Here is a 27,409-nt window from a genome sequence, read left to right on the forward strand (position 1 = left end):
CACGTACCTGGGTAGGGCAAAAGAAAAAAGAAGAAACAGAGACATAAGAATAGGGACGGGACCTGCACCAGAGGGAGGGCGCTGTGAAGGAGTAACGGTTTCCACACACTAGGAAGCCCCTTCGCGGGCGGAGACAGCGGGTGGCGGAGGGGGAAAGCTTCAGAGCCGCGGAGGAGAGCACAGCAACAGGGGTGCGGGGGGCAAAGCGGGGAGATTCCCGCACAGAGGATCAGGGCCGAACGGCACTCACCAGCCCGAGAGGCTTGTCTGCTCACCCGCCAGGGCGGGCGGGGCTGGGAGCTGAGGCCTGGGCTTCGGTTGGAGCGCTGGGAAAGGACTGAGGTTGGCAGTGGGAACACAGACTGAAGGGGGTTAGTGCGCCACGGCTGGTCGGGAGGGAGTCCGGGGAAAAGTCTGGACCTGCCGAAGAGGCAAGAGACTTTTTCTTCCCTCTTTGTTTCCTGGTGCGCAAGGAGAGGGGATTAAGAACCCTGCTTAACGGAGCTCCAGAGACGGGCGCAAGCCGCGGCTAAAAGCACGGACCCCAGAGAAGCTAAGGCTGCTGCTGCTGCCGCCACCAAGAAGCCTGTGTGTGAGCACAGGTCACTATCCACACCCCCCCTTCCGGGGAGCCTGTGCAGCCCACCACTGCCAGGGCCCCAGGATCCAGGGACAACTTCCCCAGGATAACCCACGGCGTGACTCAGGCTGGTGCAACGTCATGCTGGCCTCTACCGCCGCAGGCTTGCCCCACATTCCCTGCCCCTCGATCCCCCCCCCCACCCCGGCCTGAGTGAGCCACAGTCCCAGAAGCAGCGGCTCCTTTAACCCCGTTCTGTCTGAGCAAAAAACAGACGCCATCCAGCTACGTACACGCAGAGGCGAGGCCAAATCCAAAGCTGAGGGCCTGGGAGCTGTGAGAACACAGAAGAGAAAGGGAAATCTCTCCCAGCGGCCTCAGAAACAGCGGATTAAATCTCCACAATCAACTTGATATACCCTGCATCTGTGGAATACCTGAATAGACAACGAATCATCCCAAATTGAGGAGGGGACTTTGAGAGCAAGATTTATTATTTTTTCCCCTTTTCCTCTTTTTGTGAGTGTGTATGTGTATGCTTCTGTGTGAGATTTTGTCTGTATAGCTTTGCTTCCACCATTTGTCCTAGGGTTCTATCAGTCCGTTTTTGTTTTTTAATCTTTTTTTCTTAATAATTATCTTTTTATTTTAATAACATTATATTTTAACATACTATATTTTATTTTACTTTACCTTCTTTCTTTCTTTTTTTCCTTCCTTCCCCTCCTCCCTCCCTCCCTCCCTCCCTCCCTCATTTTTCTTTCTTTCTTTCTACTTCTACTAATTCTTTCTTTCTAATTTTTCTCCATTTTATTCTGAGCTGTGTGGATGAAAGGCTCTTGGTGCTGCAGCCAGGAGTCAGTGCTGTGCCTCTGAGGTGGGAGAGCCAACTTCAGGACACTGGTCCACAGGAGACCTCCCAGCTGCACATAATATCAAACGGTGAAAATCTCCCAGAGATCTCCATCTCAACACCAGCACCCAGCTTCACTCAACTACCAGCAAGCTACAATGCTGAACACCCTATGCCAAACAACTAGCAAGACAGGAACACAACCCCACCCATTAGCAGAGAGGCTGCCTAAAATCATAATAAGTCCACAGACACCCCAAAACACACCACCAGGCGTGAACCTGCCCATCAGAAAGACAAGATCCAGCCTCACCCACCAGAACACAGGCACTAGTCCCCTCCACCAGGAAGCCTACACAACCAACTGAACCACCTTAGCCACTGGGGACAGACAGCAAAAACAATGGGAACTATGAAACTGCAGCCTGCAAAATGGAGATCCCAGACACAGTAAGTTAAGCAAGAGAGAAGACAGAAAAACACACAGCAGATTAAGGAGCAAGATAAAAACCCACCAGACCTAACAAATGAAGAGGAAATAGGCAGTCTACCTGAAAAAGAATTAAGAATAATGATAGTAAAGATGATCCAAAATCTTGGAAATAGAATAGACAAAATGCAAGAAACATTTAACAAGGACCTAGAAGAACTAAAGATGAAACAAACAATGATGAACAACACAATAAATGAAATAAAAATACTCTAGATGGGATCAATAGCAGAATAACTGAGACAGAAGAACGGATAAGTGACGTGGAAGATAATATAGTGGAAATAACTACTGCAGAGCAGAATAAAGAAAAAAGAATGAAAAGAACTGAGGACAGTCTCAGAGACCTCTGGGACAACAATAAACACAACAACATTCGAATTATAGGGGTTTCAGAAGAAGAAGAGAAAAAGAAAGGGACTGAGAAAATATTTGAAGGATTATAGTTGAAAACTTCCCTAATATGGGAAAGGAAATACTTAATCAAGTCCAGGAAGCACAGAGAGTCCCATACAGGATAAATCCAAGGAGAAATACCCCAAGACACATATTAATCAAACTTTCAAAAATTAAATACAAAGAAAACATATTAAAAGCAGCAAGGGAAAAACAACAAATAACACATAAGGGAATCCCCATAAGGTTAACAGCTGATCTTTCAGCAGAAACTCTGCAAGCCAGAAGGGACTGGCAGGACATATTTAAAGTGATGAAGGAGAAAAACCTGCAACAAATATTACTCTACCCAGCAAGGATCTCATTCAGATTTGATGGAGAAATTAAAACCTTTACAGACAAGCAAAAGCTGAGAGAGTTCAGCACTACCAAAACAGCTTTACAACAACTGCTAAAGGAACTTCTCTAGGCAAGCAACACAAGAGAAGGAAAAGACCTACAATAACGAACCCAAAACAATTAAGAAAATGGGAATACGAACATACATATCGATAATTACCTTAAATGTAAATGGACTAAATGCTCCCACCAAAAGGCACAGATTGGCTGAATGGATACAAAAACAAGACCCATATATATGCTGCCTACAAGAGACCCACTTCAGACCTAGAGACAAATACAGACTGAAAGTAAGGGGATGGAAAAAGATATTTCATGCAAATGTAAACCAAAAGAAAGCTGGAGTAACAATTCTCATATCAGACAAAATAGACTTTAAAATAAAGACTACTAGAAGAGACAAAGAAGGACACTACATAAAGATCAAGAGATCAATCCAAGAAGAAGATATAAAAATTGTAAATATTTATGCATCACATAGGAACACCTCAGTGCATAAGGCAAATACTAACAGCCATAAAAGGGGAAATCGACAGTAACACATTCATAGTAGGGGACGCTAACACCCCACTTTCACCAATGGACAGATCATCCAAAATGAAAATAAATAAGGAAACACAAGCTTTAAATGATGCATTACACAAGATGGACTTAATTGATATTATAGGACATTCCATCCAAATACAACAGAATACACATTTTCTCAAGTGCTCATGGAACATTCTCCAGGATAGATCATATCTTGGGTCACAAATCAAGCCTTGGTAAATTTAAGAAAATTGAAATTGTATAAAGTATCTTTTCTGACCAAAACGCTATGAGACTAGAAATCAATTACAGTAAAATATCTGTAAAAAAATACAAACACATGGAGGCTAAACAATACACTACTTAATAATGAAGTGATCACTGAAGAAATCTAAAAGGAAATTTAAAAATACGTAGAAACAAATGACAATGGAGACACAACAACCCAAAATCTATGGGATGCAGCAGAGCAGTTCTAAGAGGGAAGTTTATAGCAATACAATCCTACCTTAAGAAATAGGAAACACCTCGAATAAACAACCTAACCTTGCACCTAAAGCAATTAGAGAAAGAAGAACAAAAAAACCCCAAAGTTAGCAGAGGAAAGAAATCATAAAAAATCAGATCAGAAATAAATGAAAAAGAAATGAAGGAAACGATAGCAAAGATCAATAAAACTAAAAGCTGGTTCTTTGAGAAGATAAGCAAAATAGATAAACCACTAGCCAGACTCATCAAGAAAAAAAGGGAGAAGACTCAAATCAATAGAATTAGAAATGAAAAAGGAGAAGTAACAACTGACACTGCAGAAATAAAAAAGATCATGAGAAATTACTACAAGCAACTCTATGCCAATAAAATGGACAACCTGGAAGAAATGGACACATTCTTAGAAATGTACCACCTGCCAAGACTGAATCAGGAAGAAATAGAAAATTTGAACAGACCAATCACAAGCACCGAAATTGAAACTGTGATTAAAAATCTTTCAACAAACAAAAGCCCAGGACCAGATGGCTTCACAGGCAAATTCTATCAAACATTTAGAGAAGAGCTAACACCTATCCTTCTCAAACTCTTCCAAAATATAGCAGAGGGGGGAACAGTCCCAAACTCATTCTACGAGGCCACCATCACCCTGATACCAAAAACAGACAAGGATGTCACAAAGAAAGAAAACTACAGGCCAATATCACTGATGAACATAGATGCAAAAATCCTCAACAAAGTACTAGCAAACAGAATCCAACAGCACATTAAAAGGATCATACACCATGATCAAGTGGGGTTTATTCCAGGAATGTAAGGATTCTTCGATATATGCAAACCAAAAATGTGATACATCATATTAAAACACTGAAGGAGAAAAACCATATGATCATCTCAATAGGTGCAGAGAAAGCTTTTGACAAAACTCAACACCCATTTATGATAAAAAACCCTGCAGAAAGTAGGCACAGAGGGAACTTTCCTCAACATAATGAAGGCCATATATGACAAACCCACAGCCAACATCGTCCTCAATGGTGAAAAACTGAAAGCATTTCCACTAAGATCAGGAACAAGACAAGGCTGCCCATTCTCACCACTCTTATTCAACATAGTTTTGGAAGTTTTAGCCACAGCAATCAGAGAAGAAAAGGAAATAAAAGGAATCCAAATCGGAAAAGAAGAAGTAAAGCTGTCACTGTTTGCAGATGATGTGATACTATACATAGAGAATCCTAAAGATGCTACCAGAAAACTACTAGAGCTAATCAATGAATTTGGTAAAGTAGCAGGATATAAAATTAATGCACAGAAATATCTGGCATTCCTATACACCAATGATGAAAAATCTGAAAGTGAAATCAAGAAAACACTCCCATTTACCATTGCAACAAAAAGAATAAAATATCTAGGAATAAACCTACCTAAGGAGACAAAAGACCTGTATGCAGAAAATTATAAGACACTGATGAAAGAAATTAAAGATGATACAAATAGATGGAGAGATATACCATGTTCTTGGATTGGAAGAATCAACATTGTGAAATGACTCTACTACCCAAAGCAATCTACAGATTCAATGCAATCCCTATCAAACTACCACGGGCATTTTTCACAGGACTAGAACAAAAACTTTCACAATTTGTATGGAAACACAAAAGACCCCAAATAGCCAAAGCAATCTTGAGAATGAAAAAAGGAGCTGGAGGAATCAGGCTCCCTGACTTCATACTATACTACAAAGCTACAGTATTCAAGACAGTATGGTACTGGCACAAAAACAGAAAGATAGATCAATGGAACAGGATAGAAAGCCCAGAGATAAACCCACACACATATAGTCACCTTATTTTTGATAAAGGAGGCAGGAATGTACAGTGGAGAAAGGACAGCCTCTTCAATAAGTGGTGCTGGGAAAACTGGACAGGTATATGTGAAAGCATGAGATTAGATCACTCCCTAACACCATACACAAAAATAAGCTCAAAATGGATTAAAGACCTAAATGTAAGGCCAGAAACTATCAAACTCTTAGAGGAAAACATAGGCAGAACACTCTATGACATAAATCACAGCAAGATCCTTTTTGACCCACCTCCTAGAGAAATGGAAATAAAAACAAAAATTTAAAAATAGGACCTAATGAAACTTCAAAGCTTTTGCACAGCAAAAGAAACCAGAAAAAAGACCAAAAGACAACCCTCAGAATGGGGGAAAATATTTGCAAATGAAGCAACTGACAAAGGATTAATCTCCAAAATTTACAAGCAGCTCATGCAGCTCAATAACAAAAAAACATACAACCCAATCCAAAAATGGGCAGAAGACCTAAATGGACATTTCTCCAAAGATATACAGACTGCCAACAAATACATGAAGGAATGCTCAACATCATTAATCATTAGAGAAATGCAAATAAAAACTACAACGAGATATCATCTCACACCAGTCAGAATGGCCATCATCAAAAAATCTAGAAACAATAAATGCTGGAGAGGATGTGGAGAAAAGGGAACACTCTTGAACTGTTGGGGGGAATGTAAATTGATACAGCCACTGTGGAGAACAGTATGGAGGTTCCTTAAAAAACTACAAATAGAACTACCATATGACCCAGAAATCCCACTACTGGGCATATACCCTGAGAAAAGCATAATTCAAAAAGAGTCATGCACCAAAATATTCATTGCAGCTCTATTTACAATAGCCCGGAGATGGAAACAACCTAAGTGTCCATCATCGGATGTATGGATAAAGAAGATGTGGCACATATATACAATGGAATATTACTCAGCCATAAAAAGAAACAAAATTGAGCTATTTGTAATGATGTGGATAGACCTAGAGTCTGTCATACAGAGTGAAGTAAGTCAGAAAGAGAAAGACAAATACCGTATGCTAACACATATATATGGAATTTAAGAAAAAAATGTCATGAAGAACCTAGGGGTAAGACAGGAATAAAGACACAGACCTACTAGAGAATGGACTTGAGGATATGGGGAGGGGGAAGGGTAAGCTGTGACAAAGCGAGAGAGAGGCATGGACATATATACACTACCAAACGTAAGGTAGATAGCTAGTGGGAAGCAGCCGCATAGCATAGGGAGATCAGCTCGGTGCTTTGTGACCACCTGGAGGGGTGGGATAAGGAGGGTGGGAGGGAGGGGGATGCAAGAGGAAAGAGATATGGGAACATATGTATATGTATAACTGATTCACTTTGTTATAAAGCAGAAACTAACACACCATTTTAAAGCAATTATACTCCAATAAAGATGTAAAAAAATAATAAGAATAAGAAAAAAAAAAGCTCAGCTATTAAAAAAAAAGCTTTTGTGCATCAAAGGACATGATCAGGAAAATGAAAAGACAATCACAGCATAGGAGAAAATCCTTGCAAATCATATATCTGGTAAGGAACTAATATCAAGAATATATAAAGAACTAAATCTCAACAAAAAGCTAAAAAAATTTTAATGGGCAAAGGAATAGAAGACTCATTTTCCAAAAGAAAGTGTACAAATGGTCGATAAGCTCAAGAAAAAATTATGAACATCATTAGTTATTAGAGAAATGCAAATCAAAACCACTATGAGATACCACTTCACACCTCCTAGGATGGTAATAATAATAATAAGTAACAAGTGTTGGTAAGGATATGGTGAAATTGGAATCGTAATACATTGCTGGTGAGAATGTAAAATGGTACAGCTATGTGGAAAACAATTTGACAGTGTCTCAAAAAGTTAAATACAGAATTATCACATGACTTGGCAATTTCATTCTAGGTACTATACATACCCAAAATAATTGAAAGCAAACAAAAACTTCTACACAAATGTTCATAGCAGCATTATTCACAAGAGCCAAAAGTTCAAAACAATCCAAATGTCCATCAGCTGATGATGAATTAGCACCACGTGGTATTATGGCAGTATATTATTCAGCCATAAAAAGTGACATATTAATATATAATACAACATGGATGAACCTTGAAAACATGTCAGAGAAAGAAACTAGACACAAAAGGTAACATATTGCATGATTCTGTTTACATGAAATAGCCAGAATAGGTAAATCCATAGCAACAGAAAGCAGAGTGGTAACCAGGGACTGGGAGGAGAGGAAAAGGAAATGACTGGTTAATGGATCCGTGGTTTCCTTTTGGGGTGATGAAAATGTTTTAGAACTAAATAGAGGTGATAGTTGCACAACACTGTGAATGTACTAAATGCTGCTGAATTATACACTTTAAAATGCATAAAATGGTGCCAGAGAGGAGAAAGGTGGGGGGGATGAGAGAAATCAGTGAGGGAGATTAAGAGGTACAAGCTTCCAGTCACAAAATAAAAGAGTCACAGGTATGAAATGTACAGTGTTGGGAATAGTCAATAATTATGTAATAGCTTCGTATGGTGACAGATGGCAACTAGAGTATTGTGGTGATCATTTTGAAATGTATAGAAATATCAAATCACTATGTTGTGCATGAGGGACTAACAAATAAAATTTTTATTTTTCAATTATACTTCAAAAACAAACAAACAAATTCTTAGAAAAAGAGATCAGATTTGTGGTTACCAGAAGTGGAAGGTGGGAGGAAGAGATATTGGATAAAGGCACTCAAAAGGTACAAACTTCCAGTTATACAATAAATAAGTAATATAATGTACAATATGATCAATAGAATTATCACTGCTGTATGTTATATATGAAAGTTAGAGTAAATTCTAAGATTTCTTATCACAGGAAAAAGAATTTTTTTTCTTTGTCTTTAATTTTGTTTCCACATGAGATGATGGATGTTCACTAAACTTATTTTGGTAATCATTTCATTAGGTAAGTGAAATCATTATGCTGTACACTGTAAATTTATACTGGGCTGTACATCAATTATTCCTTAATAAAACTGGAAAAGGAAGGGAGGGAGGGAGGTAGGAGGGAAGGAAGGAAGGAAGGAAGGTTAATTCTATGTTATATGAATTTTACTCCAATAAAAATTTAAGATACATAGATGATAGGTAGATAGATAGAGGAACAGATGTCAGGTTTCAAGATCCAAACGAAATAGAAAACCAAGATAATTACTTGGATAATTGTACAAATGTCTATCATATTAGCTAACTATGTGTCAGTTACAGTGCTTAGGAGGTTTCCTTACTATGGCCCTTCAATGATGTGGTCTTTTTTTTTTTTTTTTTTTTAAGGCTGCGTTGGGTCTTCATTGCTGCGTGCAGGCTTTCTCTAGTTGCGGTAAATGGGGGCTACTCTTCATTGAGGTGTGCCGGCTTCTCACTGCGGTGCCTTCTATCGTTGTGGAGCACGGGCTCTAGGCGCACAGATTTCAGTAGTTGTGGCTCGTGGGCTCTAGCGCGCAGGCTCAGTAGTTGTGGCACAGGGGCTTAGTTGCTCCGTGGCATGTAGGATCATCCCGGACCAGGGCTCCAACCCGTGTCTCCTGCATTGGCAGGTGGATTCTTAACCACTGTGCCACCAGGGAAGTCCCCAATAATGTGCTATTATCCCAAGTTAATGTATTGTTATCCTCTTTAACCAGATGAGAAAATTAGGTGGTTTAGTGATTTGCTCCTGATCATACATCTAATAAATGAAATCTTACAGGGGAAAAAAAAAGGATTTAGTTTATAATATTGAGTGAAACCATTTCTGTTTGAAATTTCAAGTAATGTGAATAAATCGGGGAAAGCTAAGATTTGTGCCTTAATCACGTGTTCCTGTTTCCCATTTTAAAGGATTCCCTTTAGTTGGAAGGAGAACTGCCATTTGTACCACTTGGTAGATGTACTGCCATGTGTCAGGCACTTTAACCACACTCATACACATAAACTTCACAGTAATTCTCATTCTCCCAACAACCCCAGGAAGAAGGTATCATTATCCCCATATTACAGAGGGTAAAACTGGAACTCAGAGACTTCAGTAACTTCCCCAACATTTCAAAATGGCCAAATGACTAAGACAGGGTTCCAAACCATGACCATCTGGCTGCAAAACTCTGTGTGTTCTTTCTTCTACCCCACACTCTCTTTCATCATTTAGCCTTTCGTGGAGCAGTATGAAGGACAGTGGCCTGGACAACAGGGTCCATGTGAGTCACCTCAGCAGTTCTGATACGGTTTGAACAAACAGTACTGAGATGGTAGTTGGTCCCATGAAGACATGGTACTGTCTTACCCTTAAAACACAGATTAGAGACTGGCAGACCCTGGTCCACATCTGCATCACAGACATTCTTTGCCTGGCCTGCACACTTTTTAAAATAATTTGAATTAGTTTTCAACATTTAAAAAATTAGGGAACTTCACACAAAAGTCTGCAGTCTCAGCTTATTTCTAAAAATAGAAATATTTCTATTTTTTTTTCCAAAGCATGAGCCACAACATGTGCTCTCCATCGATTTATCATTCAGGTTGGTAGTTGCCTGACCAAGAGGAGCAATCCAGAGGTCTTTATTTTTACTCTGGTGCTATGCATTTTATTTATTAACCAATGTCACATTCATAAAGTTTTCCAAAATATCATGAGTTGAAATTAGCAAGGTACTGTGTAATAACTCCTTCCTGCCCTCCTCTACATCCCAGGAGACAGAATCCCTTTGTTGTCTCTATTTTAGAGATAAGAAAACTAAGTAACGCACGAGCCTGCCCTTCCATCTCCAAACAGTTACAAAAGTATTTGCGTCATTGCTGCTGTGTCTCACCCGCCAAGGGCTGGGGATTCTGCATTAGGACATGGTAACGTTCTAAAGGAATGAGGAGTTAACACCACTGGCAAAAGATAGATCAGTCATCAGATTAGAGATCTGAACCTACAGCATCCAGAAACTCCAGGAGAAAAATGCCACCCAGCTAGTTTGCCTGCTGTTTGGACATATCCGTGTTTTGCAATACCCCTTTATATACTGTTAGGAAAGCTCACTGTGGAGACCACAGTGACCAGAGCCCAGGTCTCTGAAGGCCCTGTAAGAAAGCGAGACTTGCTGGATCCTCTGTGCTCACTGTTTGGAAATGACAAGAAGGAAACTGACAAGTTTCCTACAAGAAGTCATGTAGTCAATTCTCAGTTCAGGGGGCCCAGCCATTTTAGCTAGGGTGCCAGGACCATGAGAATCTGCCTCTCATGTCCTCCTCTCTCATCAATTCAGGGAGGATGACAGAGAAATTCTGGGTCAAGAAAGGGCCTTTTAGGAAGGTTGAGTTTAATGCACAATGGACTAGCTCTCCAGTTCCCACCTATCAGTGTCACCTATCTTCCTTCAATGCCGTCCACACCACCCATCTACCCGATTGGGGAGTGATTTGCTCCAGCTCCCAGAGGGAAGACAGCAGTTGTGGGCTAAATGGTGCCCTCTAAAAGGGCATGTTGAAACCCTAACCCCAGATACCTGTGAATGTGACCTCATTTGGAAATAAGTTATTTCTAGATGTCACCCAGATGAGATGAGGTCATATTGGATCAGAACTGGCCCTGCATCTAATGATGGGTGTCCTTACAAGAAGTCCATATGAAGACACAGGCACACAGAGACACACAGGTGTGACTATGGAGGCAGAGATTGGAGTCATGCTGCCAAGTCAAGGATTGCTGGCAACTGACTAGGAGGGTAGCATGGGACAAATTCTCCCTTTGGGCCCCCAAGACAGAATCAACCTGCTGCCACCTTGATTCTTAGTTCCATCTCCCAGAACAGTGAAGCATAAATTTCCATTGTTTTAAGTCTTCCTGCTTGTGGGAATTTGTGACTGCTGCCCTAGGACACTAATACAGGAAGGAGCTAAGCCTGAAATAAGCAGAGGAGTATCAACTGTCCTAAAGCTCAAGCCTGGACACACTGGTGACTCTCAACCATCTTTCAAACCCCAACTCAAGTTTACCTTCTTCTGGAAGCTTTCTCAACACTCTTCCTATGGAATTAACAATATCTCCTCAAGGCATGAGGTATTTTCAGGTTGGAATATTTCATTCAAGCAACAGTCTCATGAGACATCATTTCTATTTTTTATTTGAGGAACCTTAAGCGCACAGAATAGCTAGTCTATGGTCATGTGATTAATATGGTAGATCCAGAATTCAGACCCAGGTCTGCTTGACCTGGAAGCTCACAGACTTCTCCCTCCATGCCATAGTCACAACCCTTTTTTGGAGCTTCCAAAATGAAATCTCTCAGTCATCATCAATTTTACCAAAGCATTTACTGTTTTACACCAGGAAAAGAGAAACTTTGAGCACGCCTCTACTGCTAATCTCACTGGGATCCTCATAGCCTAATATACTGAACGCTAAATATTTGACTGAAGGCCACTGTGAAACCTGTGAACAGAGTTAACAGATGTGATTATACTGAAAGCCATAGAAACGTTTGGAAAGTCACTTCAGGCTAAACCCAAGTAAATTAGGAAAGTTGAAAATTAAGGCCAGATAATGCCACAACCCATTAAATCTTCCTTTAAATGTAAAAGTTAGTCACTATTCTTTCATCTGCTGTCCTAATTTCCTTCCTAATATAAAATTCCAAGAAAAAAAAGGTCTGAAAAAGAATTTTTTTCTTGCTGTATCTTGTATGTCACTCCTGAACATCTGTTTTAGACTAGTTTAAGCTTCATTAGTATCACATTTAAAATGTAAATAATTATCTTCTCTAATAGGCATCCAGCCAGGGCCCATTACCTACATGTTAGTTCAACTTTCCTAGTGTTTTCTTTCTTATTTTCCAGTCACTTATTTCAACACTATAAGCCTAAGCAAGTGTTTGATCTACCATATCAGACCTCAGACCACTGCTGCTTAGTTGGGTCTTTTTGTCATTTTCAAATGAACTTTTATCATTCTTAAAGGTAAGACAAGGCTGGGTTTTAGTTTGGGCTTAGAGATCTGGGGATCATGGGAGTTGCTGGTGCAATTAGTGGAGCTGGGAGGTACAGCTGAAGCAATTGTCCAACATCTTGAGAAGCAAAGGCAGCAGGTGTGTCTTCCTCATTTCCTGATTCTCTCTGAGCCATGGCTCTGACCACGAAGGGTGGGAATTTGAGAATGACAAAGCGAGCTTTCTAAAGTGAGCTTTAGAAATATTGTCCCACACACAGACTCAGAAAACACAATTCATGGAATAAATGGACCCAAGGGATTTTTTTTTCTTTTTTAAATTGCATCATGGTTAGGTTTTTGAGAAAATATATTTGGCTGTAATGTGGTTTAGGAAAGAGACCATTTTTAATAGGTTGGGAGGAGAATCCCCTCCAGGTTTGTCTACTACCTAATTATTTATAGATGAGTTATTTTAAAAATGGCCACTGTGAGCATTTGCCTCATTCAGTTCACCATACTTATGGTTCCAAGAATCTAGGTGTACCTTTTCTCTAATCTGTCTATATATTGTTTAAGCGCTAGTATTGTGCTTAATATTAACCATGTATGGAGAAGTAGTGAGAGAAAAAAATATGGTGAAAAGGAAATCACAATGTAATAGTATTAGCTTGAGATAGAGTTTGGGGCATAAACATTCATAGCAACAAAACATGGAAGCATAATAAATTCACCTAAGTCCCTGAAACATTTTTGTTTCAGAGGAATCTAACAGGGAGGGGGCGGGGGAGGAGATGTACTATGGCTAAAGCTTCATTTCCTGCCAGTGTGTGTGTTTGCATTGGTATGAAATGTTCATTTTCCTTTAAGTCCCAAACGTTACTTAGTCTGGTTGCCAGGTAAAGAAAGATACTAGTCTAGACATAATGATGGCTGGAAAATTTTTTAAATAATCTCAGATTTATGCCCCAAGACTTTAACCTCATATCTCTTCCTTAGAAAAGCTCCTGGGGAAATGTGAAAAGATTATTTATCTGCCAAAAGGGACAAAATTAAGCCAACTAGTTCTCAGTTGTGACACCCCACAGCTTCCTCCCTCAGATATTTAATTAATCATTAATTATTAATGGAACTCAAATTAGTTTCATTAATTCTGCTCTTACCTTTATTATTCCTTTCTTCAACTCTCTTTGGGTTTCCCCTTTTTACTTTTTTTTTTATATAAGTTTATTTTTTAGTTATTCTTGGCTGCGTTGGGTCTTTGTTGCTGCGCGAGGCTTTTTCTAGTTGCGGCACGCGGGCTTCTCATTGCAGTGGCTTCTCTTATTGCAGAGCTCGGGCTCTAGGTGCGTGGGCTTCAGTAGTTGTGGCTCATGGGCTCTAGAGCGCAGGCTCAGTACTTGTGGCGCACGGGCTTAGTTGCTCCGCGGCATGTGGGATCTTCCCGGATCAGGGTTCAAATCCGTGTCCCCTATATTGGCAGGCAGTTTCTTAACCACTGCACCACCGGGGAAGCCCTCCCCTTTTTTCTTACTTTCTAACTTCTTTATTTGAATATTTAGCTCTTTAAGAAACTTGATTTAGTAAATATATGTAGAATCTTCAACACAGCAAAGACAGAATATACTTTCTTTTCAGATACATGGAACATTTACTACCACTGACATTGGGCTATGTCCCAAAGGAAGTCCCAACACATTTCAAAGAGAACACATACAAAGCAATTGAATTGAAAATAAATAATAAAAAGAAAAAATATTTTTGGAAACTGAAAAGTGCACTCCTAAATAACTCATAAATTAAAAAGGAAAGCACATAGAAAATGCAACATTCAAAATTGCCCAAGAGAATAAAGACACAGACCTACTAGAGAATGGACTTGAGGATATTGGGAGGGGGAAGGGTAAGCTGTGACAAATGAGAGAGTGGCATGAACACATATACACTACCAAACGTAAAATAGATAGCTAGTGGGAAGCAGCTGCATAGCACAGGGAGATCAGCTCTGTGGTTTGTGACCACCTAGAAGGGTGGGATAGGGAGGGTGGGAGGGAGGGAGACGCAATAGGGAAGAGATATGGGAACATATGTATATGTATAACTGATTCACTTTGTTATAAAGCAGAAACTAACACACCATTGTAAAGCAATTATACTCCAATAAAGATGTTAAAAAAAAAACAAGTTGCCCAAGAGTGAAAGCTACCACACACCAAATCTCACGGGAGGTAGCTACAGTAGTGTATAGAAGAAATTCTATAGCCTTAGGTGTATTTATTTAAAAACAAGAAAAACTGAAAATAAGTGAACATTCAACTCAAAAAACTAGAAGGGCAGAAGCAGAATACAGCAGAATACATGACATTAAAGAAAAAATTGAAAATAAGGAGAAATTAACAAATCCATAACTATAAGATAAAATTTTAACAGACCTCTATCAGAAAGTGAAAGATCAAATGGATGAAAAGCAATTAGGAGTAGAGAATATGTAAACATATAACTAAAAAGAGTTCGAAGAACCTGGTTTTATCCCCACATCAAGAGGAACCCTTCAATTTCCTTTTAGCTCCCCTGGAGCCAAAGAACCAACTGCCATGTCTACCCTAGACCTGGAGCCCTCAGGCCTGCAGCCCAGCTCTACTCTGGCTCTGCATTTCTATTCTGTGTCTGGACCACAGGTGGCTTGCCCTATTTTTGTTTGCATTGTTTAATTGCAACTACGTATTTTTTAGTCTCTTACTTTCATTTACTTTTCTCTTCTTTTGATTTCTTTTTTATTTTATAGGTATTTTTGATAGTTTATGTGTCACTGTTATATGTTTGAAGCAGAGGAGATACACTGAAGCATAAACTCACTGTGTCATCTTGACCGGAAGTTATCACTTTTAAATTTTTTTAAATTTATTTTTAGTTTTGAATTGGCAATACACGTACATAGCAAAACATTCCAATCAAGAGATATAGAATACATAATCATGTTTTACATGCCATTCTATTTCGCTTCCCAGCAGATGATAAATAATCTCACAGAACAACTTCTGTATACCAACTGGTTAAATTCACCGATTATCAATTTTATCACATGATAAGGTATTTGTTATTTTTCTATACCATTTTTTCCTTCAAAATAAGCCCTGGGCTTCCCTGGTGGCGCAGTGGTTGAGAATCTGCCTGCCAATACAGGGGACACAGGTTCGAGCCCTGGTCTGGGAAGATCCCACATGCTGCAGAGCAATTAGGCCCGTGAGCCACAACTACTGAGCCTGCACGTCTGGAGCCTGTGCTCCAAAACAAGAGAGGCCGTGACAGTAAGAGGCCCGCGCACTGCGATGAAGAGTGGCCCCCACTAGCCACAACTAGAAAAAGCCCTCGCACAGAAACGAAGACCCAACACAGCCAAAAATAAATAAATAAATTAAATTAAATAAAAATAAGCCCTGAATCTAGTCCTCTCTTTACTAGCCTCTGTTCCAACAGCCTTTCTAGTCCCCCATAAGCTTAAATATCACATCTTTCCTAGCCATGATGCTTTGACCATGATGTTTCTCTTCCTCTTGCCTACCAGTGCTTTCTTACCACTCCTCGCTGAAATGCAAATCCTTGGAATAACCTCCTCATCCCAAATCGCTGCACTTTAGTGACTAAAAATCTCTAAGAAATCTTCCCTGATTAAACCACATTCACCTTTCATCCCAGACTTTCTTTACATCTATATATGTATGTTGGATTATGATTTATCAGTCTCTATAAAGTATATGTTCACTGATTGGAATACATGTTTTCAACACTCCAACGTCAGGGAGTCAACAGTAAAATGGAAAGTGCCTGGGATTTGGAGTCAGACAGACCCACATTTAGGTGCTAGCTCCATTACTGTGTGATCCTGGGAAAGTAACTTGGTCTCTCTGAGTTTTCTTTGTCAGTAAATTGGGGATGATAATACCTAACGTCCAAGTCATCATGAGGACAAAAGGAAACAATGTGCGTGTAAAAGTCCCATACAGTGGCCGGCACATAATTTTTTCTCAGTACATAATAATTTCCTCCCTTTCCTGCCTTCCATATGTTTCTAGAGCTTATTACCCATTAGGCTTTAAGCTGCTTTAGCATCAGAAATTGCTTCCAGCTAAAATCACTGGCTCAGAGTTCCTACAAAATGGATACTCAGGTGTGTGATGAAAATGTACACACCCAACCTCCTTCCCTGCTGCTCTATCACTGCTCCCACCAGGGCCACCAGGCCACTCAAAGAAACATCACCTCTCAAAGGTCCACATTCTCACTACCAGCAGCACATCAGAAGGAAGTCTCTGGGTTCTAGAGCAAAACACCCACCAATCAAAGACAGAAGGTTATCAGTGGAGATACCAGGTACATTAATTGGAGGCCCAACTCACCTGCCAGAACCAGCTTCCCTGAAGTAGGAAAAAGCTTATCCGCAGAAGTTCCACAGTTATATTGGTCAGTATGAACAGCTCCAAGAAGGCAATCAGGCCTGTCAAAAAGATGACCAAGACCAGAAGCTTGTGCACAAACATGTCCAGCATCTCCCGACCATGAGTGTGATTGTAGAAGACAAAACCTGATACAGGGAGAAAAAATAGTTTGTCTTTTTCAATGAAATTACCTACTGTTTCTCTCTCTCTCTCTCTCTCTCTCTCTCTCTCTCTCTCTCTCTCGACACAAAACTTTACAAACACACACATTTCTCTGTCCAAAATATCAGGTGCCCACTGCTTCCCACAATAATGGAAACCTCTACCATTTTTGGAGTCACCGCTACCTCTTTAGGATGGAATCTTTGAAATCTCCTTTTCCCTTCCCCAACCTTTATTCTCTCCTCCAATATGTTATGACATTTTCAACCAACTATATTTCAAAGCACCTCTTATGCAAAAGGATGAATAATAAGCATGATGAGGGTAGGGCAGCAGGAGTTAGGGTAAATAGGCAGAGGAATGAGACAAAGCCTCGCCTTAAGGAATTCAGTCCACTGGAGGCAGCAGATATACACACAAATCATAAAAGTGCACTTTGATGGGTACGACAAGATTCTCTGGAAGCTTCCAAGAAGTAGTAGCTAGCTACATTTTTTAATCCCATGGACAGATTCCAGCTTCAGCTTCATTCTTTTCATTTGGATGAGGAGGAAAGGATGTTCATTCAAAATATGGTAACATCCTGAGATAATGAGAATAATGCTTAGTTGTTGGTGCCCAACTTTTATCTAGCTCTTGTTTTCAAAGAGCGTTTGGCAAAAGCTCTTACCTTTAGACGTGGGAGGCAAGGTGGACGTTAGGAAATGACTGCCTCCTGATAACTGGGGGCTTTTTCAGTTCTATGATCAATCTATCCTTTACATATGAAATAAATGAAAACAAATCATTAAATACTTGTTTTCAGTGTTTCCTTATACAGTAACAGGGAGGCCAACTGAACAAAAAAATGTTAGGACCTCATTTTTCTGTGACTGAATTTTTTGGACCCTGCTTATCATGTAATGGTGGAGTTTTACTATATCAATATTAAAAAGGCTAGTTTGTAGGTATGGAAGCTACTCTGCTGTGAGTGGTCTCTTCGTTTGAGGATATATATGCTTCACTACTCTGAGCTCAGTTTCACATGTTAAAGATGGAAATAATGATAATCTCCAGGATAAACCAGAGATAAATAACCATGGTAGGTGGTTCTTTAAGACAGATGTGAAATATGAATAAAACACATTGAATGATTGCGCTTGTCCAGCTATACTAAATGAGTCAGTAGGGAAGGAAAAATTTGGGCATACTGTCTAGGACATCTCAATAGCTCACCATGGCCCAAACAGATGGCCCTGTGGGTCAAGGCTGCACCAGGACACTAAAGGAGTATTATTGTAAAGGGCTAGACAAATGTCCAATAATAGTGAAAGGTATATGAAAATACTCAGACTTACCCTCCACAAATAAGGCATTTGCTAACATTAACTTGGTAAAGGAGGCAGGAAGTGACCTGATGGTGGAACATAAGATGTTTGTCACACCCAGCAGCCCAAAGAAGAAGTACATGGTAAAATGATGCCAGCCCAGGAGTTGGACCCACTGGCCCTCTTTGTAGTCATATAAGGTCAGGTGTGGTCCTCCAGGAATAAACTGTTCTCCAAGCATGCCTACGGAGGGACATAGCACACTTTAAGCAATCTTTCCATAACTTTATTGAGAAAGCAGGAAGATGCAGAAGGATCAGCCTACTGCTTAGTCCAATATAGTGTCCTTTTATGACATTGATTCATCTTTCGGGGCTGTTCCCTAACAGCTGAGCACTGGTTCTTTAGGCTGGTTTTAGAGCTTCAAATACTGGTTTGGATAATCACTTTTAGTCAAAGATGGCCAATTTAGTCAAACAGCTATTTCAGATCTTCAAAGCTAATGATCTTAGTTCCACTGAGTTCCCCGATCAGTTCCACTGACGGTCTTAGTTCCTATTTTAATTTAATGACTAGATAAATCCTGAGTAATTTTGGATTTAGATTTGTGAGATTAGTTCTATGGCATCTGATTACTTCCTTCTTATACACTATGTCTTTGGGTAGGGAGTTGTGCTTGGTTCAGGATTAAAATGCTAAGAGTTCAGCTTCTCCCCAATTAAGGATAACCGAGAAAGCACAGACAGATACAGCATAGAGTCTAGTCAGTTACACATTTAAGCTTTCTTGAAGATGCTGCTTTATTTATTAATCTATAGAATTTGGCAACGAAATCCCTCTCTTTAAAACTTTAAAAACACAGAACATTTTTACAGAATCATGGAGCCAATGGAAAGGCCTTACAATCATCTGGCCCAACCTCCCTCTCTAATTTAGTAATCACACAAAGAGGATGAGCGCAGGAGATAAGTTTTCTTCAGCCTGACCGTCTGGACAGCCTATCGGCAATGATTTATTATTGAAGCCTTCCCATAATCATTTGATTATTTTGGTGTCATTTTGAAAAATGGTTTCTGATAGAGTTTACTCTTTCAGGCATCAGAATAATTGATACAAAATTATTTTAAAGGCTCCAACTAATTCTATAAAGGAAATTCACCTTGAATGGGCAGGCAAGTTAACAGCTATGACTAACTCATTAAGGAATAGCCCTTTGTATAAACATGAAGTATCACCTTCTAGTAAATTATATCACATAGAAATTACAATTAGAATATGTATTTCAGTATTTTTGAATAAAAATTTTATTTTAGCAATTTCTTGTTTTGATATTGAATCTTCTCTTTGCATGTGAAAATACCCCAAAAAGCAGACAGAACACAGAAAAGGGTCACTCACCAGTTAAAGCCATTCCAGCTATTATGATTCCCTCCAAAATTTCTACTCGATGGAATAATACTTTGGAATCAAGGTAGGAAGTCCGCTTGTGCTTTTTGAAGGCATATTTCAGAATGCACTTTGTTGTCCACCAAATCCCCAAGATAAAGAAGAAGGTTCCAGGGAGAGCATGGCCTTTGAAATCCCCCATGACTATCAAAATAAGAACATATAGAAGATGAAGACATTTCATTTCCAGAATTTGGCCAAAACATCGCTTATTCCTGTAAAGTACGCTATCTTCTGATGATGATGGATACACCTCTGAGTCAGAGGATCCAGTATTACTGTCAACAGTGGTAGATCCATTAAATATCAACAATACCAAAAAGAGGAAAAATCCACATTTGTTGAACACTTACCTTGTCCTAGGCACTGTGTCAAGTGTTTTACATGTGATCTCTAATCTAATTTTCACAACATACCCATGAATGAGGGGCTAAGTCACATTTTCAATTGGGATTCAGGTTTAGAGAAGTGAAATGACTTACCTAAATCTCACAACTATTTTTGAAAAGTTTCATTGTTTTTAACAGGGAGCTCAAAAGATCTATTAAAAATGATAGTGTGTACTCAACCAACACTTACACTTTAAGCATATTTGAAAGAAAGTAACAGGAAAGTTTTACCTTTATGCTTAAAACTTGAAATGATATGAAATTGCCTACAAAAAATTTTAAGCAGGTAATTTCAAAGTATCAAGCATCAAGTGTGTGGAAGAGACCATTAGGGCTCATCAAGTATCTGTGTACTCTTCCACGCACTTTTCCCAGCCCCTTCTCCATTTGAGTCAGAACCACGTTTCTAGTTCTGGCCAATGGACTGTGGCATTTGTCACTTCCAGGCTGAGTTAGTTAAGAGACTGTATGGCTCCTTTAACTCTCTTTTCCCATGCTTTGGCAACCCTGGCATGGCATATCGGCAACATAGGAGACAGTCAACCAGCCTGCATCAGATTTTTGCAAGAAGCAACCCTTTATTGTGTTAAGTCATTAAAATGTTGAGGTTTAACAGCTTAACCCAGCCTATCCAGAGGGATACCAAGCCAAATCAATTTGTAAATTCTGTTTACACTATTGCTACATGATCGAGCAATAAAAAACAGAAATATCCTCCTTCTTTTTTGGTCAGTGCTATAGAAAACCAGTTTTGAATTATATGAGTTTTGAATTATGTGAGCAGCCCTTTCTTCAAACATATTGTACCATCTACAGAATAACGAAAAGAGAGTTCAGAATCATCCCTGTGGATCAGAGTAGGCCAGCTGCAGGAGAACTCATGAAAGGGGATTTCAGGGTTCCCCCGGCCCAGAAGAGTTCTTTATCTCCTTGGGTGGGTACTGGACCTCTCAGTTCGGGGCAGATCCCTCTGAGTTACTTCCACATCCCTCTGACACAACTGTGAAGTTTCAAGGGGGAACTATGAAGCTGACTCCAACACTAAGTCTGTTAAATCTCCAATTGAGACCCCAGATGGACATTTCAGCACACCCCTGAATCATGCCTACCATCAAGAGACTCTGATTCAATGTGTCACACAGTGCTAAGAGCAGCTTCTTATCCTAACTCTGACTCTGTTAGACGTATGGTTTGGACTATGTCCCTTAAGCTCTCTGAGCCTTGGCTCTTAATTAATAAAGAAAGAGGTGGCCTAGATGACACCTGGAGTTCCTTCCTGCTCTAACAGATTCTGTGATTCATTATCCTAACCAGCATCTTTATCACAGTGTTACTGAGTCCTCTTATTTGTCTTGGCTTAGACAACCACGTGAAATTGAAAAATGCTTCTACATGGGATTGAAAAGTACATCTCGACTGTAAATTTTTTGAAATTTTCTGGAAAAGAATTTGATATGTTCTAAGGAACCTTAAAAATTTTGCATTCCTTGGTACAGGAAATCCACTTCCAGGACTTTATCCTAAAGGTCTAACCAGAAATATGGGCACCAAATTAGAAACAATATATATGTCTAAAATTAGGAGATAGGGGATATATTTAGTAAAAATCAAAAATAAAAAGAATAGGATTTTTTAAAAACTGAGGAGAGGGGACTTTGGATTCAGGTTGACTAGATCTGAATCCCAACTTTACCATTTACCAGCTACATGACTTTGGGAAAGTTATTTAACCTCTCATGCCTTAGTTTCCTCTTCTGTAAAATGAGACAAATTTAAAATTAAAATGAGTTATTCCAAAGCAAATAACCCACAGTATTATTAAACAAGCTCATGCTATCCTCAACCCATCTCAAACTATGAAAGTAAAACAAGAGTAAAACCAGATGAGCAATTCTACTTGGATACCAATTGCAGAAAAGAAAGAAGCACCTATACAATTCACTTAGCAATCATTTGTGTACTGCCTATAACATTTCTCCTGCTGTTGTCTTAGAGTGTTACTAGAATCTTCAGGGGTTATTTAACTCCTTGACTGCAATTAAAGAATAAGCTCCTTGGGCTTCCCTGATGGCGCAGTGGTTGAGACTCCGCCTGCCGATGCAGGGGACATGGGTTCGTGCCCCGGTCCAGGAGGATCCCACATGCCGCGGAGTGGCTGGGCCCGTGAGCCATGGCCTCTGAGCCCTGCACGTCCGGAGCCTGTGCTCCGCAATGGGAGAGGCCACAACAGTGAGAGCCCGCGTACCGCAAAAAAAAAAAAAAAAAAAAGAATAAGCTCCTTGAAAGCAGGAACCATAAATCTATTCTTCTATTTCCCCACTGGACCTACATAGTGTCTTATACACTGTGAAGTTCTAACTTAACAAAAGTAACTAAGCCCTTCTTATAATACAAGATCACATATTTATACAACACCTCCATTGAACTAATCATCTACCCATCCATTACCAGAAAATAATTTTTCCTCCAGTTACCACCATTCACCCACTTGCCCAAACCCAAAATGTGAGAGTCATCCTAAAGTCCACCTATGTCCCTGAAAACGAATTGGTTATTGATACTTACTGCCTCTGCTTCCTTAGGTCAACCCTCTCCTGCCCCAAACTTGGCTGACTTCCCCTAGCCTCTTCAGTTTTATCTGCTTGGGGAAATCCTCCCTGATGGCCCAGATAGGAGAGGACCGCTCTTATACCTTCTCAAAGCACCCAGTTCTTACTTCAATGAATTCTTTGTGTGATTAGTTACTGAAAGTCTGCCTTCTCCATTAGCCTGTGAAATTTCACTATATTGTGAAAGCCTGTGAAGCAGGTACTTGAGGTTTCTCAGAGGTTAGGAGCCTGGTCCTGTTTTTGTTTGTTTGTTTGTTTGTTTGTTTTTTAAGGCTTCTGGTATAGGAAAAAAAGGAAGAAAATTCCAAAACAGAGTTACCAAAACTGTGGTTGCTTTTAAATGTTTACTTTTACCTAATAAGTACTTTGAACACACACGTGAAACATACTACCTATCTTGGAGATAACGTGAAAATTTCTGAATTGTGCAGCTCTAGGCCAAATCCACCTCTATGACCAGTTAACAGGTTCCTGCTGCCCCAAAGGCTGAATGGACCAATATATCTCAGCACAGCCCATTGGGATGTGATACGGAGGCAATGGGGAATAGTTGAAAGATTTTGAGATGAGCAGAGTGAGATAAGAAATGACTCCTCGGGCTTCCCTGGTGGCGCGGTGGTTAAGAATCTGCCTGCCAGTGCAGGGGACACGGGTTTGAGCCCTGGTCTGGGAGGATGCCACATGCCACGGAGCAGCTAAGCCCATGCACCACAACTGCTGAGCCTGCGCTCTAGAGCCCGTGCTCTGCAACAAGAGAAGCCACTGCAATGAGAGGCCCATGCACTGCAACAAATAAAAGTAAATAAATTTTAAAAAAAAAGAAATGATTCCTTGTTCTTACATCAGTTATAGAACTTCTGTATCTTTAGCCTTTTAATCTGAAACACTCTGATGCTTCCAATCTTTCTCTGTTTAAAAGACCCAAACAAAATGAAGTCAAAGCAGCTTGTTGTATTTGCCTGGCTAAAGGACTAAGCAGACCCAGTTGCTCCTGGCAACAAAATGGCATTCATTTGATTTCACTCCCACTGTGGAGAGGAAAAAATCACTCAAATCCTCAAACAACACTTCACTCAACTTCTAGAAAACCACTCTCTGTATATCTGTCTTTTGTTACCTGTTTTTCTATTGCCTACAGGTACAACTCACTGCTTATGAAAACATAGTAGTCCAGAGTTTAATTAGATCTCAATCAAAAAAGCAGACACATTGCCCTTGGAAGGAGAACACAGGGCTTTCCTCTTCCACAAAGCAGAACATACCTGCCAGAAAGCTAGCAGAAACCCCAGGGAAAATCACCAGGATAGCAAACCAAAAGGTCCTTCCTCAACATCCTCCCTGCTTAATCGCACCATTTGTAATCTCGTGGGGAAAGAGGTTCAGGCAGGCCTAAAATGGTGGGCTTCAAGATTCAATCACTGGCTTCCAGCTGCCATTCATCCTAAAAATGTTTATTCCTCCCCATCTGAAAAAAACCCTCTGCTCCTAATGACACCAACCATCACCCTCTGGGCTAAGACAAGAAGCAACCCCTAAAACCCTCATTGGCTCCTTTTTTCTGACCACTGCCATACACACACACTCACTCACCACCCGAAAATATTTTTAAACTCTAGCACTTGGGGATAATATTGGGCAAATCTCAAGATCTAAATCAGGCGTTAGGTGTTAATTCCCATTAACCAAAGTCACTTAAACCAAAAACCAGACCTGTGTACAGAAAGAGGAGAGAACTCAAAATAGCCCAGAGAAAGAAATCCTACAATTTACTTGTTGGAATCTCAACAAAATATCTAACTTCAATATAAAATGAATACCATGGAGAAAAACTTAAACTAAAAATTCATCTTGAGCCAGCACCAAAATAAAGTATCCCTAAATCTTAATTAGTGACTCATATTTCAAGACATTTATATATTCCAATACACTAAACCAATTAGAGCCATTTCTTGAGCTCACTTTACCGTTTGCCTTAATTCTAAAAGCAAAGTGTATACAAGCATATATAGCTTTAAATTTTTTTGATTCTCCATCATTCCATACCAGTTCTTTCTCTCCAAAATTTCAACTGTTTTGAAAGACTATTCTTAGTTAAATTATCCTTACCGTCACACTTTCCTCAGTGTCAAGTCAAATGCAATTCTCTTCTCCCAGAAGAGAATTTACAATCGTTCCAGTCTCAAGAAGGAAAAGTAGATACCGACTGGTCTAAATCTAAAACTGCCCACTCTTCCTCCTTGGAGACTTAACCTATGTGCTCATATCTTTCCAGCTTGAACTTGAGCAAATAAGTCTTCAGAATGTCACAATGCCTGCATAAATGTGAATCTAAGGACCACCCCCTTTTGAACATCCTAACTTCCAGTCCAAACGTTGTGCCGTAGAGTACTTCCCGACTCACCTTGACATCTCACCCACATGACCACAGTCATGTCCCACCTGCTGTGAAAACCAAAGCCAATGGAGCATGTCTGATCTTTGCTACCTCTCTTCCAGGCCATCAAGATGGATAGACGACAAAGGGAATGGTTACGGCAGCAGTAACATAATAAAACATCATTGATAAGATAAACCATTTTGTAACATACAGTGCCTCAAGCAAGGTGATAAGGTTGGAGTCATTGCTAAGGTACTAAGGTTGAAGTCATTGCCAAAATCAAAGTTATAGGAGTAGGAAAAGATGATTGAAAAAAATGCTTTAGGTCAACAGTGAAGCTCACTTGCCCTCAAGGAATACACAATCTGATAGAGAGAAAAGTGAATAAATAAGTTAGAAAAAATTATTCTAAACCAATGTGAGGCTTGCACAAAGTGAAATGTGAGCAAGAAAGAAAGAACAGTCTAACTCTAACCTGGAGAGCAAGCAGCTGTTACCCTATCTGCATTCAAGTCTTATTTCCCCCCTCAATGTAAACTCTTGGTGAACAAGGGCCATATCCCCTATATTTCACACCTAGTAAGCACTCAATAAATAGCTAATGAATGATGAGCTCCTGCCTGGGACCCCACCTCCCTGAAACCCTGGCCTCGGTGGCAACCAGGATCAGAAATAGCTGGAGAGGGCTTCCCTGGTTGCGCAGTGGTTGAGAATCTGCCTGCCAATGCAGGCGACACGGGTTCGAGCCCTGGTCTGGGAAGATCCCACATGCCGCAGAGCAACTAGGCCCATGAGCCACAACTACTGAGCCTGCGCGTCTGGAGCTTGCGCTCCACAACAAGAGAGGCTGCGACAGTGAGAGGCCCGCGCACTGCGATGAAGAGTGGCCCCCGCTCGCCACAACTAGAGAAAGCCCTCACACAGAAACGAAGACCCAACACAGCCAAAAATAAATAAAGAAAGAAGCTTTCATTTAAAAAAAAAAAAAAGAAAGAAAAGAAATAGCTGGAGAGGCTAATTAAATGCAGATTCCTGGGCTCATTCATACCTACTAAATCAATCGGCAGGGGGAGCCCCAGTATTTATTTTTATTATTTACTATTTTATTTTTGGCTGTGTTGGGTCTTTGTTGCTGCGTGCAGGCTTTCTCTAGTTTCGGCAAGCAGGGGCTACTCTTCGCTAAGGTGCGCGGGCTTCTCATTGCGGTGGTTTCTCTTGTTGTGGAGCACGGGCTCCAGGCGCACGGGTTTCAGTAGTGGTGGCACACGGGCTCTAGAGCACAGGCTCAGTAGTTGTGGCGCACGGGCTTAGTTGCTCCGCGGCATGGGTATCTTCCCGGACCAGGGCTCGAACCCGTGTCCCCTCCATTGGCAGGCAGATTCATAATCACTGCGCCACCAGGGAAGCCCCAGAAGTCTGCATTTTTAACAAGCACTCACAAGTTATTTTTTATGTATTCTTGAGTTTTGAGAACCAAAGGCTTAGAGTATGTGGAGACAAGCAAAGGGGCACTAAAACGCTCAGGTTTAAATGTGGCCTCCTCATAGATAAGGGCAGAGACTAGAAAAGGTTTCTGAATAGTTCCATCAAATAGTCTTCATCAAGTACATTTGAGGAGGTTAAACACTACAAGGAAAGGGCTCCTCCTTCTGTGACTGTCTATCATTGAGTTCTTAGCACATGTAAAGGAGGTGAAACTTTGCCCGTAGCAAGACTATTTATTTACTACTACTGTAGTCAAAGTCAGAATGCACAGGGCTGACAATAAAGAAGAAAGCTGGCCTGAGTAGCCTGCAATGACTTCATCTGACAAAGGTCTAGTCATCTGTCAAAAATTAAAACTTTTATATGCAACTGGCAAAGAAGCACAGGAAAAGATGTTCAATATCATTATTCATTTGGGAAATGCTAATTAAAATAACAAATACCAATACATATCCACTAGAACAGCCAAAGTTTAAAAGACAATATCACAGGTTGGCAAGAATGTGGACAACTGGACCTCATACACTGCAGGTGGGAACACAAAATGGTACAGCCCCATTGGAAAGCAGTTTGTAACTTTTTTTTTACATCTTTATTGGAATATAATTGCTTTATAATGGTGTGTTAGTTTCTGCTT

General features: G+C 40.2%; 1 protein-coding gene across 1 annotated transcript in view; it reads right to left on the bottom strand.

The window, feature by feature from the left end:
- The window catches only part of TMEM45A (transmembrane protein 45A), a 101,523-nt gene that overhangs the window by 16,919 nt on the left and 57,195 nt on the right, over positions 1–27,409 (bottom strand). Inside the window, exons 2-4 of the mRNA XM_082655430.1 lie at positions 19,865–20,056; positions 18,497–18,709; positions 16,959–17,143 (exon numbers count right to left, since the gene is read on the bottom strand). Coding sequence (XP_082511556.1) covers positions 16,959–17,143; positions 18,497–18,709; positions 19,865–20,054 — 588 coding nt within the window. The 5' untranslated portion in view covers positions 20,055–20,056. The remainder of the gene's footprint in view (positions 1–16,958; positions 17,144–18,496; positions 18,710–19,864; positions 20,057–27,409) is intronic.

Source organism: Grampus griseus (genome assembly GCF_964374135.1).
Source record: "Grampus griseus genome assembly, chromosome: 5".
NCBI classification, from domain to species: Eukaryota; Metazoa; Chordata; class Mammalia; order Artiodactyla; family Delphinidae; genus Grampus; species Grampus griseus.